General features: G+C 38.7%; 1 protein-coding gene across 1 annotated transcript; it reads left to right on the forward strand.

The window, feature by feature from the left end:
- The first annotated feature begins 5,146 nt into the window (after positions 1-5,146).
- Positions 5,147-6,110, forward strand: LOC107061067 (RNA-directed DNA polymerase homolog). The gene has a single exon (XM_015309807.1). The coding sequence runs from the start codon at positions 5,186-5,188 to the stop codon at positions 5,696-5,698; it is 513 nt and encodes a 170-aa protein (XP_015165293.1). The 5' UTR covers positions 5,147-5,185; the 3' UTR covers positions 5,699-6,110.
- The last annotated feature ends 7,864 nt before the right edge of the window (positions 6,111-13,974 follow it).

Raw genomic sequence — 13,974 nt, forward strand, 5'->3', positions numbered from 1 at the left:
CCTTTAAGACAATAGAGACATGTTCAACACATAACCCTTTTCCTTTACCTAAACTCTCCACCTCAAGCAACCCTAAAGTAACACTTTGTGCAATGTATGGATAGCGTCCCATACCACTATCCACACCAAAGCATCACCCTAAGGTCACCAAAGGTGAAATCCCATGAAACCTTTCCAACTTCAACAAGACAATTCATAAAGACACATAAACATTATATATAAGACATAATTATCACATAAGAACCATCACCTAAGAACCCTCACCTAAGATAACTCTAAGTCACCCTTGTAAAATGTGCAGGTAGCATCCCATACTACTACTCACACTAAGAGCTCCTTTGAAGTCACCCTAAACTAGGCACATTCACATTCAACAAGTCATAACAAAGAAGTACTCACATCAACAATCCAAGTATATCATACATCTTTACATTACACATATAAGCACTTTAAGTCACCATTCATTACTTCATTAAGAACACCTTCATTCATTAGCCACAAGACCAACACTCTTCATTATCATGATCACAAGAGTCCATTCATTACATTAACATTATAAAGAACACACTATGATTCCTCTCAAATGCCTACTTGTGCAATGTATAGATGGTGTCCCATTCCACCACCCACACTAAGTAGTACACCTTTAAGAAACCACAGTTCATTAACATTATTGTGGGGGTAATGTAACACCCCAACATTTTAAAACGTCTAACTTCACTCGTATCTTCGTGGAAAGATCAGGAGGGTGGGTAATAAATTAAGAATGATGTGCTATGTGATATTTCAGGTGTTCAAGGTTTTCATCTCAAGTTTTGAAGTTAGGTAAGTGGCAAAATAAAAGTTGGCAAAAGTTACTGTAAATTCCTTTATAAAGATTTGTCTGAAAATTGGGTCTACTGTCTCAGAGGTTTTATGCCAATTTATAAAGAGTTATGGTGCCCACAACATATGAAATCGAAGGTCTACAAGTCTAGTTTCCAACGCATCAGCCCGTTCATATATACGTCTTTAGAATGGAGAGATATTTGCGTTTTTGAAAGACTGCGCAAGCAGGCAGGTGAGATGGGTCCCCTAGGTCGGTGGAACTTTATATATATCATCTTCTTCGACTTTTCCTCATTTTCCTCCATTTTTCTTAGTGAATAACCAGAAAATTCACAAAACCCACTTCTATAATCAGCCAAGTTACAGATTGTCGTGACTTAAGTCCTTGACAAAAGTTATTATACGCGTTGAGCACATCAACATGGTATAATTTGTTTTATCTATAACCTAGCATATCATACTTTGGTGTGTGGACAGCAGGTGTTTGGGAATATTTTAATGTTTTGAGGTGTATTAAGAACATAAAATCAAGGTAAGACCCTTCTTTCATTGACTCTAGCTTTGATAAGTCACAAATAACAATTTGCGACAGAAATATATATATCTTTTATTGGATTATCGTGGTATCTTCTATTCTTTTGTGTTGATTATGGTCCTACCTTGTTGTAGTATCGAGTGGAGTTGTGAGTAAAGTTGTAACGCCATGTGAATTCAGCGAAAAAAGTATGTTAAAGCTATTCCCTACTTACGACATGTTTCCTTAAAACTTAGGAGCAATGTAATTGGGTTGTTATTCTTGTTATACTTATAGCCATTATTGTTGATTGTTGGCTGCTCGAGTTGATATAATCCTCCCTTGTCGGGATTCCTATTTAGTTAGTAGCGTCCCTATGTTGGACACGACTTAGAGGATATTTGTATAGGTTTCTTATAACTAGATTGCTCGCTTTTAGCAATTGGATTGTTATTGTTGCCCTTGGGGCTATTGTGGTTAGCTACAGGAATGTGATCTATGCCTAGAAGGACTAAGTTCTGCCTACAGGGCCATATGGATGCCTAAGAGGGCTATGAGTTGCCTATGGGGATATATTGATGCCTACAATGTCTATGAGTTGCCTACATGGCTATATTGACGCCTAAGAAGGCTATGTGCTTCTTACAGGGCCATGTTGTTGCCTAAGAGGGCTATGAGTTGTCTATAAGCTATGTTGATGCCTAAGAGAGCTATGTGCTACCTACGAGGCTTTATTAATGCCTAAGAGGGATATGTAACTGCCTACGAGACTAGGGGACTACCGATTGGGGTATATAGACTGATTGGCACCTTTCAGAATTATAGGGGCCTGAATAGGTGGCCTTGTGTGCTGTTTGTACCCGCCGAGCTTATGTGGGCTTGGTCAGGTTGTTGTTTTATTATTTTTGATATGTTAAGATTGAGAAGCATGTCAATACACTTATCTTATCCTTGATCTATTTATCGGATTATCCAGTCTATTATTGATCTATATTAGGATACCTGCTCATAGTCTATTGCCTTTCATACTCTGTATATTATTTCGTACTGACGTCCCATTTCCTGGGGGCGCTGCATTCGTGCATGCAAGTCTCGACAGACGACCCAGTAGACCTCCTCTGTAGCAGGATTGACTATTATCTGGTTGGCTAGCCCTTTTTTTTCCAGAGCTGCCAAAGTTTGGAGGTTTGTTAGTTTTTGTTGTATATATTTTTATGGGTATGTTGGGGCCCTGTCCCGCCAAACTTTACTACTCTTAAAGGCTTGCAGACTAGTGAGTGGGGTGTGGAGCTACGTTATGGCCATGCTGGCCTAGTTTGTTTGCTTGTTGAAGCTTGTGAGTTGTTTGATGTATTGTCTTGATTTATACATGCTTTCAGTTTTGGTATGGAGATCATGGTGGGCTCCACGGCCCAATCACTACTTCTGTGCTAGTAGCTGTTTCATTTATAGATATGTTGACAGGGGCCTTGTTGGCCGAGGGCTTAGTTTTAAGCCAAGATATACTTGTTTATTTTTTTGATTGCGTGTGGCTGTCATGCTTTACTAGTAAATGGTTCAGTAGGGTCGGCTCAGGCCTTAGTTTTGGCATTAGGAGCCAGTTGCTCCCCTTGAGTTTGAGGCGTGACAAACTTGGTATCAAAGCAATGTCGTATCCTAGGGAGTCTGCAAGCCGTGTCTAGTAGAGTCTTGTTTATAAATATGTTATGCACCACATTCGATAAGCAAGAAGCTATCGGGCATGTTAGAATGGCTATCCTTCTTTTGCTCACCTCGTGCTGTAGAGCAGTATCTTAAGTGTTGAGGTTTCTGGCTTATAATTGATATTTGTATGTAAATAGAGATGGCTGACACCAGATAGACCACAACTAGCCAAGGACTAGATACAGCTCTAGGCGAGGTACCGACAAGGTACCACAGGTGGAGGTAGCCCATTGTGAGACCCAGGGGGGACATCTTCTCAGCCCCCTATAGGTTCTCTACCGCTTCAGGAGCCTCCGAGGGCTACATGACCCCCAGCTCCACCAACAGTACCACCTCTAGTTCCTCCTATTCCATCTGACCAGGATATCAACAGTGTAGTATGTATGTTAGCACATTCAGTAGCTGCACAAGGCCAGTCAGTTGCGTCAGATGTAGCCGGACCTTCTGAAGGGCACGAAATTTCAAGAGTTCGTGAATTTCTTGCCTTGAATCATCCACAGTTTACAGAGACAGATGGCAGAGAGGACCCTCAGCAATTTGTTGATCAGCTTCATAGGATCTTTAGAGTCATGCACGACTCAACGACTAAGTCAGTTGTGTTAGCAGCATTTCGATTGCGCGATGGTGCAGTATTGTGGTATGAAAGTTGGGAGAGATCTAGGGGAAAAGATGTAGCTCTACCCACTTGGGATAGCTTTACAGAAGCTTTCATAGATCATTATTTGCCTCGAGAGATTAGGGATGGCCGGGTAGACCAATTTTTGAACCTCCGACAGATAGCATGAGTGTCCGAGAGTACGGGCTGATATTTGATTCATTACCTAGATATGCACCAACAGTTGTTGATACGATGAATGACAGGGTGCACAGATTTATGGGAGGGCTTGACTCAGACTATATGGACGATTATTGTACCACTACACTAAATCATAATATGGATATCTCACTAATTTAGGCCTTTGCACAAGGAATAGAGGATTGTCGACATCTACAGTATATGAGTGAGAAGGTCAAGAGAGAGAGATAGAAGAGGGCTAGGCCTGTTGTGTCACAGGGAGATTTTCAAGTTGGTCCCAGACCCTGATATTCTATTAGGCCACCTAGATCACCACCACAGCAGTTCCAGGGTAGTAGATTTGATCATCAGGGACAGTCAGGCCCAGGTGAGGGTTCACGAGCATCAGGCTCTCAGCATCAGAGGGGTTTAGTCCAGTGTAGGACAACCCCTCCGCGTTGCGCTACTTGCGATAGGATGCATTTTGGGAGGTGCATGCAGGGTTCCACATGTTGTTATTATTGTGGACAGGAGGGGCAGGGGTGGAGAAACTGCCCAACCATAAGTCAGGGTGGTATAGGTCAGTAGGTTCCTTCTCATCAACATAGTCTACAGGGCGTGGACCCCAGACTCCAGCAGGTAGAGGTAGATGTGGAGGCAGAGAGGGAACATCTAGTTTTGGTAGTGGCTAGAATCGTATATATTCACTAGTCGGCCGACAAGACTCAGAGTCATCACTAGATGTTGTGACATGTACATTGATTGTTTACTGCCATTGTGTTTATGCTTTGATAGATCCTGGATCTATTATGTCTTATGTTACTCCATTTATCGCGGGGAAGTTATGTATAGTAGCAGAGTCATTAGATTAACCCTTTACTATATCTACACTAGTTGGTGAGTCTATTATTTCCAGGAGAGTCTATTGAGGTTGCACGGTAAAAATTATCGATCGTCAGACCTCTGTAGACATCGTAGAGTTAGAAATGGTCGATTTCGACGTTATTATGGGTATGGACTGGTTAGCGTCTTGTTATGCTAATGTTGAGTGCAAGACAAAGATTGTTAGATTCCACTATCCAGGAGGGGCAGTTTGGGAATTGAATGGCGATACAACAACACCGAATGGTAGGTTTATTTCCTATCTTAAGGTGAAAATGATGATTACTAAGGGTTGTATTTATCATCTTGTTTGCGTTCATGATATAGATGCAGAACCACACACTCTTCAGTCTATTTCGGTAGTTAATGAGTTTCTATATATATTTCCAGACGAGCTCCCTAGTATCCCTCTAGAACGGGAAATTGATTTTGCTATAGATATGCTACCAGGTACACAACCCATATCTATCCCTCCTTATAGAATGGCTCTTGCTGAGCTAAAAGAGTCGAAGGATCAGCTGAAAGACTTGTTGGATAAAGGCTTTATCAGGCCTAGTGTTTCACCATGGGGTGCGCCAGTGTTATTCATGAGGAAGAAATATGGCTCACTAAGAATGTGTATTGATTACCGACAACCGAATAAGGCGACTATAAAGAATAAGTATCCCCTTTCGAGGATCGATGACTTGTTTGATCAGTTACAAGGTGTTGAGTGCTTCTCAAAGATTGATTTAAAATCAGGGTACCACCAGATAGGAGTTCGGGAGAAAGATGTTCCAAAGACATCTTTTAGAACCAAATATGGACACTTTGAGTTCTTGGTAATGTCATTTGGATTAAGTAATGCCCCATCAGTGTTCATAGACCTGATGAATAGCATATTCAGGCTGTATCTAGATGCATTTCTGATTGTATTTATTGATGATATTTTGGTCTATTCGCATTCAAAAGTTGAGCATGCAAATCACTTGCGAGAAGTCCTTCAGGTTCTTTGAGAGCAGGAACTTTACACAAAGTTCTCTAAGTGTGAGTTCTAGTTGAGCTCTGTGGCTTTCCTATGCCATATCATATCAGATTCCGGCATTATGGTTGATACACAAAAGATTGAGGCCGTAAAGACTTGGCCCAGACCCATGACTGCGACTGAGGTTCGTAGTTTCGTAGGATTAGCTGGGTACTACAGAAGGTTTGTAGGGGGTTTTCTTCACCTTCAGCACCATTAACGAAGTTGACTAAAAAATGGCTAAGTTTCAGTGGACTAAGGTTTGCAAGCATAGTTTCTAGGAACTGAAGGACAGGTTGACATAAGCACAAGTTCAAGCATTGCCAGAGGGTTTAGAGGGCTATGCGGTGTATTGTGATGCCTCTGGTGTTGGGTTGGGGTGTATTCTAATGCAAATGGTAAGGTTATCGCATATGTTTCAAGGCAGTTGAGGAAGCATGAGAAGAACTATTCGACCCACGATTTAGAGTTGGCTGTAGTTGTGCCTGCGTTAAAGATCTGGAGACACTATTTGTATGGCGTTCATGTTGACATTTTCACAAATAATAAAAGTCTTCAATATATCTTTAGATAGAATGAGATAAATCTGCGACAACGTCAATGGCTTGAATTACTAAAAGGCTACGACGTGGATATTTTATATCATCCAGGAAAGGCAAATGTGGTAGCGAATGCCCTCAGTCGAAGATCTATGGGTAGTTTATCTTATTTAGGTGTTGAGAAGTGGGAGCTAGTGTGAGATCTTCATTAGTTAGCTATCTTGGGAGTCAGATTGTTAAAGGCAGGCGATAGTTGGGTCACAATTCAGGACACAACCGTATCATCTCTAGTTGTGGAGGGAAAATCATGGCAACTAGAGGATCCTAGCTTAGAGCCTCTCTGAGCCAAGTCCCATCATCATCAGTCTTTAGCATTTGATATAGCAGGAGATGGAGTCCTCAGATATAGTGGTCGATTGTATGTTTCGAATGTTGCAGGGCTTCAACATCGCATTATGGAAGAGGCACATCATTCCCGTTATTCTATTCACCCTGTTTCAACGAAGATGTACTATGATATTAAGGAGATCTATTAGTGGCATGGGATGAAGAAGGACGTTGCTGAGTTTGTGACATAGTGTCCTAACTGCCAACAGGTGAAGGTTGAGCACCAAAATCCCGCTGGGCTAGTTCAGGAGATAGCCATACCTTTGTAGAAGTAGGAAGCAATTAATATGGATTTTATTACAGGGTTACCTCGAACGCGTCGCAAATTTGACTCTATTTGAGTAATTGTTGATAGACTAACAAAATCAACCCACTTCTTACCGGTCAGTGCTACTTTTAGGACCGAAGACTATGCAGGGCTCTATATTACAGAGATTGTTAGGCTACACGGTGACCCAATATCTATTATCTCCGATAGAGGAGCATAATTTACCTCCAACTTCTGGAAGTCCTTCCAAAGAGGACTGGGAACACAAATTAATCTTAGTACAACTTTTCACCCTCAGACAGATGGCCAGGCTGAGCACACAATTTTGACACTCGAGGATATGTTACGAGCGTGTGTGCTGGACTTCAAAGGAAGTTGGGATGACCACTTGCCTCTTATTGAGTTTGCATACAATAATAGTTATCATTCCAGCAACGAGATGATACCTTATGAGGCTTTGTATGGGAGAAAATGTAGATCCCCCATTGGATTGTTCGAGGTAGGTGAGTCAGGGTTGATTGGACCCGACTTAGTACAACAGACAGTGTAGTAGGTTAAGCTCATTCGAGAGAGGTTACTAACAACTCAAAGCCGACAGAAGTCATACTCAGATGTGCGACAAAGGGACTTAGAATTTGAGTGGATGACTGGGTACTCTTAAAGGTCTCTCCTATGAAGGGTGTTATGAGATTTGGAAAAAAAGGCAAGCTTAGTCCAAGATTCATTGGGGCTTACTAGATCCTTCGAAGGGGAAGGAAAAGTGGCTTATGTGCTAGAATTTCCTTCGGGGCTAGAATCTGTTCATCCAGTCTTCCATGTATCGATGTTACGAAAGTGCGTAGGAGACCCTTCTCGGGTTGTCCCAGTTGAGGGTGTTCAGATCACAGAGGAGTTGTCCTACAAGGAAACTCCAATTGCCATATTAGATCGACATGTCTGTAAATTGAGGACCAAAGCGGTGGCTTTGGTTAAAGTATTGTGGAGAAACAAGAATAGAGAAGAGGTGACCTGGGAAGCTGAGAATGGCATGAGGTCCAAATATCCTCACTTGTTTCATACCCCAGGGTGATGGCATATCAGTTTATATTAGTGAAGTGAGGTTAGATACCTATCTGATTTTTTTTATAAATAGTTTTTTACAATTATTGTTGTTGTCGTTCTATATTTGCTCGTACTGTTATTGCGGAGCTATAGTGCTTAGCTATTTATGTCATCCTGTGAGACACCTAGGTTACAATTTCTGTGTTTCAGGTTCCTAGATAGTCACATTAAAAAAGGGTACTCTACCTAGATTTTGGCAATTCCTAACGACTTAACCTCATGACTCAGATTTTTCATTCGAGGACGAATGTTTCTAAGGAGGGAAGGATGTAACACCCCGACTATTCAAAACATCTAAATTAACTCGTATCTTCGTGGAAAGACCATGAGGGTGGGTAATAAATTAAGAATGATGTGTTATGTGATATTTTAAATGTTCAAGGGTTGTATCTCAAGTTTAGAAGTTAGGTAAGTGGCAAAATAAAAGTTGGTGAAAGTTACCGTAAATTCTTTTTTAAAGATTTGTCTGAAATTTGAGTCAAATGTCTCGGAGGTTTTCTCCCAATATATAAAGAGTTATAGTACCCACGACCTATGAAATCGAAGTTCTACGAATCTAGTTTCCAACGCATCAACCCGTTTGTTCATACAACTTAAGAATGGAGAGATATTTGCTTTTTCGCAAGACTGCGTAAGCAAGCAGGTTAGGTGGGACCCCTAGGTCGGTGGAACTTTATATATATCATCTTCTTCGACTTTTATTCATTGTTCCTTCACTTTACTTAGTGAATAACTAGAAAACTCACAGAACCTACTTCTATAATCAGCCAAGTTATAGATTTTCGTGACTTAAGTCCTTGACAAAAGTTATTCTACGCGTTGAGCACGTCAACATGGTATAATTTGTTTCATCGATATCCTAGCATATCGTACTTTGGTGTGTGGAAAGCAGGGGTTTGGACATATTTTAATGTTTTGAGGTGTATTACAAACTTAAAATCAAGGTAAGACCCTTCTTTCATCGACTCTAGCCTTGATAAGTCACAAATAACAATTTGCGACAGAAATATATATATCTTTTATCGGATTATCGTGGTATCTTCTATTCTTTGTGTTGATTATGGTCCTGCCTTCTTGTAGTATCGAGGGGGGTTGTGAGTAAAGTCGTTAGGCCACATGAATTCAGTGAAAAAGGTATGTTAAAGTTATTCCCTACTTACGACATGTTTCCTTAAAGCTTAGGAGCAATGTAATTGGGTTGTTATCCTTGTTATACTTGTTGCCATTATTATTGATTGTTGGCTGCTCGAGTTGGTATAATCCTTCCTTGTTGGGATTCCTATTCAGTTAGTAGCGTCCCTATGTTGGACACGACTTAGAGGCTATTTGTATAGGTTGCTTACAACTAAATTGCTCGCTTTTAGCGATTGAATTGTTATTGTTGCCCTTGGGGCTATTGTGGTTAGCTGCAGGAATGTGATTGTCGTGCCTAATTTTTTTGGCAAAAATGAACTTTCGACCCAACAACTCTTTTGGGTTTTGGGAATAATGTAAGAGTCGTCACCTAACGAATTAAGGCGCGTTAAGACACCTATCTAGCCTAATTAAATCTAACTAAGGTCAACGAACCAAAGATCGGGTAAGGATTCAAATTACCTTGAGGGGAAGGTGTTAGGCATCCCTCGAGGTCCACAAATGTGGGTCCCGGCTATATCTCATGCTATTTATGTGGGGCTTACAAGTAGCAATTAAGGTCACTTCATTATTTAGGTTATTTAAATTAAACATGCGCACTAAGTGATAAAATGACATTCAACAATTAAGGTTACTTCAATAATTTATTTAATTAATTAAGCATGCAAAACTAGGAGATATAATATTAAACAATTAAAGGAACTTTAATTATTTTAATTAATAAGTTAAACATGCAAGACAAAGTGATAACATAATAACAAATAAAAATTAAACAGTTAATAAAGAGATAAGCGAGGAGATAGAAATTGCACAGGTAAATAGGCAAACAATTTTTATATTTTTTATTTAAGCTACCCCAAACAATTATAATTATAAAAAAATAAAGGGATAAAAGGAAAGGGAGACTCTAGAGGACTTTACGGATCAACACTCGACTTTTTTTCGATAGGCTTCCGTGTAGGGTCAGACAAAACCAAGGACTGTCGCTTTAAGCCTGAGTTGATGTCATCATATCCGTAGGAACTAAACTACCCCTACCCCACCACCGCATGCTTTTCATCTCTAAAGGGTGCCTAGCGTCCCCGCTTAAGGTCCAAGAGGCATTGGACCACTATTGGAGGTTTTAGACTAAAAATAAAATAAAGGCTCCTAATTAGGCCCACGTAGACACCAAGTGAAACAAATAGGACGAGCATTTAGCAGATAAATTTCATGTTGACCTCTAGATTAGGTTATTAACATGCTAGCAAACACAAGTAAGGTGAAAAGGTCGCATGCTAAGTGTGTGGGCATACAAACACATAAACAGGCTTCATAACATTGTGATAAAACATGGACAAAGGGTGATGACACGATGCATAATTTATTTATTTTATTAATAAAGCATGCTTGAATTATTTATTAGTTGATTAAAGGTGGCAAAACAATTATCCATAATGCAAAAACTAAAATATTTCGGACAGAATTAATTAGGACAACAAATATAAAGTAGCAGATTATGCAGAAAATAGCTTATTTATGCAGTAGCAGATTAGACTATTATGTGATAGCACACTCAAATGATTCATTGGTTTATTTTAAAATGGCAAAACAATATTCAGAACACCAAGAATTAATTACTAAGCGGGATTTAATCGGACAGAAATATTTAAGGATAATTTTAACAATTTATGCCGGTTCATTACAGGCAGAGAGATTAATTATTAACATGCTGGAAACAATAACTGATTTATCTTAAATGGCGAAAATATTTGTATTGCAAAAATTATTTAACAGCAAACAGAAATATGCATCAATTTATTTCAGTTATTTAACACGCTGAAAAATTATATTTTTTATTTACTTATTTAACATTCAGTTAATTAATACAACATTTAATTATTAACCCTAAGGCATAATTTCTAACCCCAAAAAAATAAAAAATCACTTGAAACCTATATGCATAATTTCTACACTCAGATAATATATTAAGAAATATATAACTCCTATAGGCATGGTATCTAAGTGTGCACATGCTAAGAGTCATTAGCATACGAGGACTTACTAACATCTGACTAATTAATTGAAGCGCTAAAATTACTAGAGTCTGATTTTAGCATGCAAATTTATTAGTATAATTATTTTAAAGCTAATTAATATACCTAAAGTTACTTAACATGATTAGTTAAGCATGCTAAAAAAACACAGATTATATGTATAGATCTCCACATAGAAAGCAAGAAGATCATCACATAAGCATATTTCCAGATTTAGCAGAGACTGAATTAATTTAATGCATGCTGACTTATTTAAGATTAAAAAATAACGAAGTTATAGACAAACAAATGCTTGATTTTGACCAATTATATAACATAATTTTATTTTTTGGTTAGTGGATAAAGACAAATTATATTAAACAATAACAAGACGTAAATTTAAGAAAAGGAAGAATAAACAATTAGCACATATTCCCCTCCCCCTTAGACTATCCCCCAAGTTATATCATATATATAGGGTTTAGCGAGTTATACAAAATATTAACAAAAGCGAATTGTAAATGACATAATACAAGCCAAAATAAGCTACTAAACAAAAATAACTTATATCTGGTATCCCGCCCTAGGCGACTCTTCATGTCTTGAATTTGAGTTCAAAACCTGTTAAACAGAATAATCCCAAACAGAAGATCATAGCATAATAATAACTATATAGAAACATAAAAAAATTCACAACAAACACACGAATTTCAAACAGGTCATAGAACACATAAGATCACATATTGACAAGGAAGGGAAAAGGAAATTAACCCGGATGCTTCCTTTTATTTATTTTCGAACACACAACAACATTCATAATCAATGCGGAAGGAGAGTTAAACTAAGGGAGAAACAACTAACCAATTAAGCAAAATATGTTTATCAGCAATGAAGTATTTAGCAAGATCTCCAAACCACAACAACACAGCAAAAGAAAGCTCAACGTTTACCAAAATCTTCTTCTTTAAAGAGCAGAGTTATTTTTATTTTTATTTTTTGTTAAAGTGTAGAGCATGAGTGAGTTTCCAACCCTTTATGAGTGGAGAGCCCTTTTCTAATTTAATGTATTGTTTCTGATAGTTCAAGCATGTCCAGCCTGAGAATAATGAAAAGAGGGTCTCTTTATATAGTGGAAGAGGGGCCCAGTTTAGAAGGAAAGGGTATATTTTAAGGAATCAATTAAATATTACATTTTCCTTATTTCAAAGGAGAGCCAAATCAGATTTTAATTAATTTATTATTTTACCAAATAAAAGCAAAATCTGCCTGCTTTAGTTGAGGTAACTACACTCAATCAATAAAAAAAAATCAATTTTAAACAATGTTATATTAAGGAAGGAAATAATTATACCACAATTTTACCATATTAAAAATAAGTAAGGAAGTCTGCCCCAAAATTAAAAAAGGAAGCAAACTTTAATAACAAAACGGGGATAAATACATAACGGTAACAAGCTCAATCCTAGTGAACCAAATACATTAGAATATACCATCACAGAGTTACCAATTAAAATATATTCACACTAAACCACTAATTTAAACACACAAACGGATATACACTGAATTATAATTAGAGCAGGTAATGCAAAGATTCAGATTATTTTTTAATTTCAAAGGAGGTAGGATATTCACAATACCACTAATTATGCTAAGTACAACAAATTTACTACAATCCCCAAAATGGCAAGCATGACAATATGGGAGAATTTTCAACAATGATCAAAGAAGAAGCAATTTAAGCAATATAGTAATTTCAACACCCAAACCTGTGCACTTTAATCCAAAATCAACAATTTCAGCAAAGAAGCGAATTACAACATGATACACTGATATCTTTTAAGAAAAACAAAGATCCCAAAATTCTCACAGAGCAAACATGCAACTCAACAGCATGAACTCCATAATCAAGCTAAAACATTTAAATAATGAATAGGAAAAAAAGAAGCAAACCTGAACGGATCTTGTCAAGATCCGTTTTGAATAATTCAAAATTTCTGGGAAAAAAAAAGGATTTGCCAAAGTTCGCTGACCATAGCTTTGCTTGGTCTGAGCCGTTCGAAGTTTTCGCCGGTGTACATGCCTCACGCAGCTGCTGCATTTGTTGGAGCTGTTGTGGCTAATGCTGGAGTTGTCATCGGCTGCTGTCCACCGGAAAAAGGAGCGGAGGCGGCCAGTGCCTGTTGGTCCTCGCGTTGCTGCTCCTCCGCCGGAGAAGAAGAGAGAAGAAGAGGAGGCGCGGGGGGACTGGTGGTGTCGGAGTCTCGCTGGTCGGATCAGTGAAATGGCAACCGCCATTGTTGTTGCTGTTGATGGAGCGGAAAGTCGGAGAGAAGAGAGAGAGTCGCCAGAGAAGAAGAGAGGGAGAAGAGAGAAGAAGAGGAGGCGCGGGGGGACTGGTGGTGTCGGAGTCTCGCTGGTCGGATCAGTGAAATGGCAACCGCCATTGTTGTTGCTGTTGATGGAGCGGAAAGTCGGAGAGAAGAGAGAGAGGGGCGGTGGCTAGAGAGAGAGAGGATAGGAAGAGAATGAAGTAAAAGTGATAGGGTTCAGAATCCTTTTAGGTTTAAAATAGGTAGGAAAGGGGAGTTGATCTTAACCGTTGGATTTGAATTAGATGAGCGGCTAGGATTTGATCAGGATTTAATTTAAGGATGGACGGACAAGATTAAAAAAATATTTAAAATCAGATTGAATTGAGGAGTTGGAATGGCTAGAATTGAAAATGCATATGGCTAGAATTGCAATGAAAATTTGAATTGGAGTGGCTAGAATTGAAAGGAATTAGAATAAAATCGGTTAAAATTTAAATGATTTAAAGGGAATT

Source organism: Solanum tuberosum, unplaced genomic scaffold, assembly GCF_000226075.1.
Source record: "Solanum tuberosum cultivar DM 1-3 516 R44 unplaced genomic scaffold, SolTub_3.0 scf00113, whole genome shotgun sequence".
Classification (NCBI taxonomy): domain Eukaryota; kingdom Viridiplantae; phylum Streptophyta; class Magnoliopsida; order Solanales; family Solanaceae; genus Solanum; species Solanum tuberosum.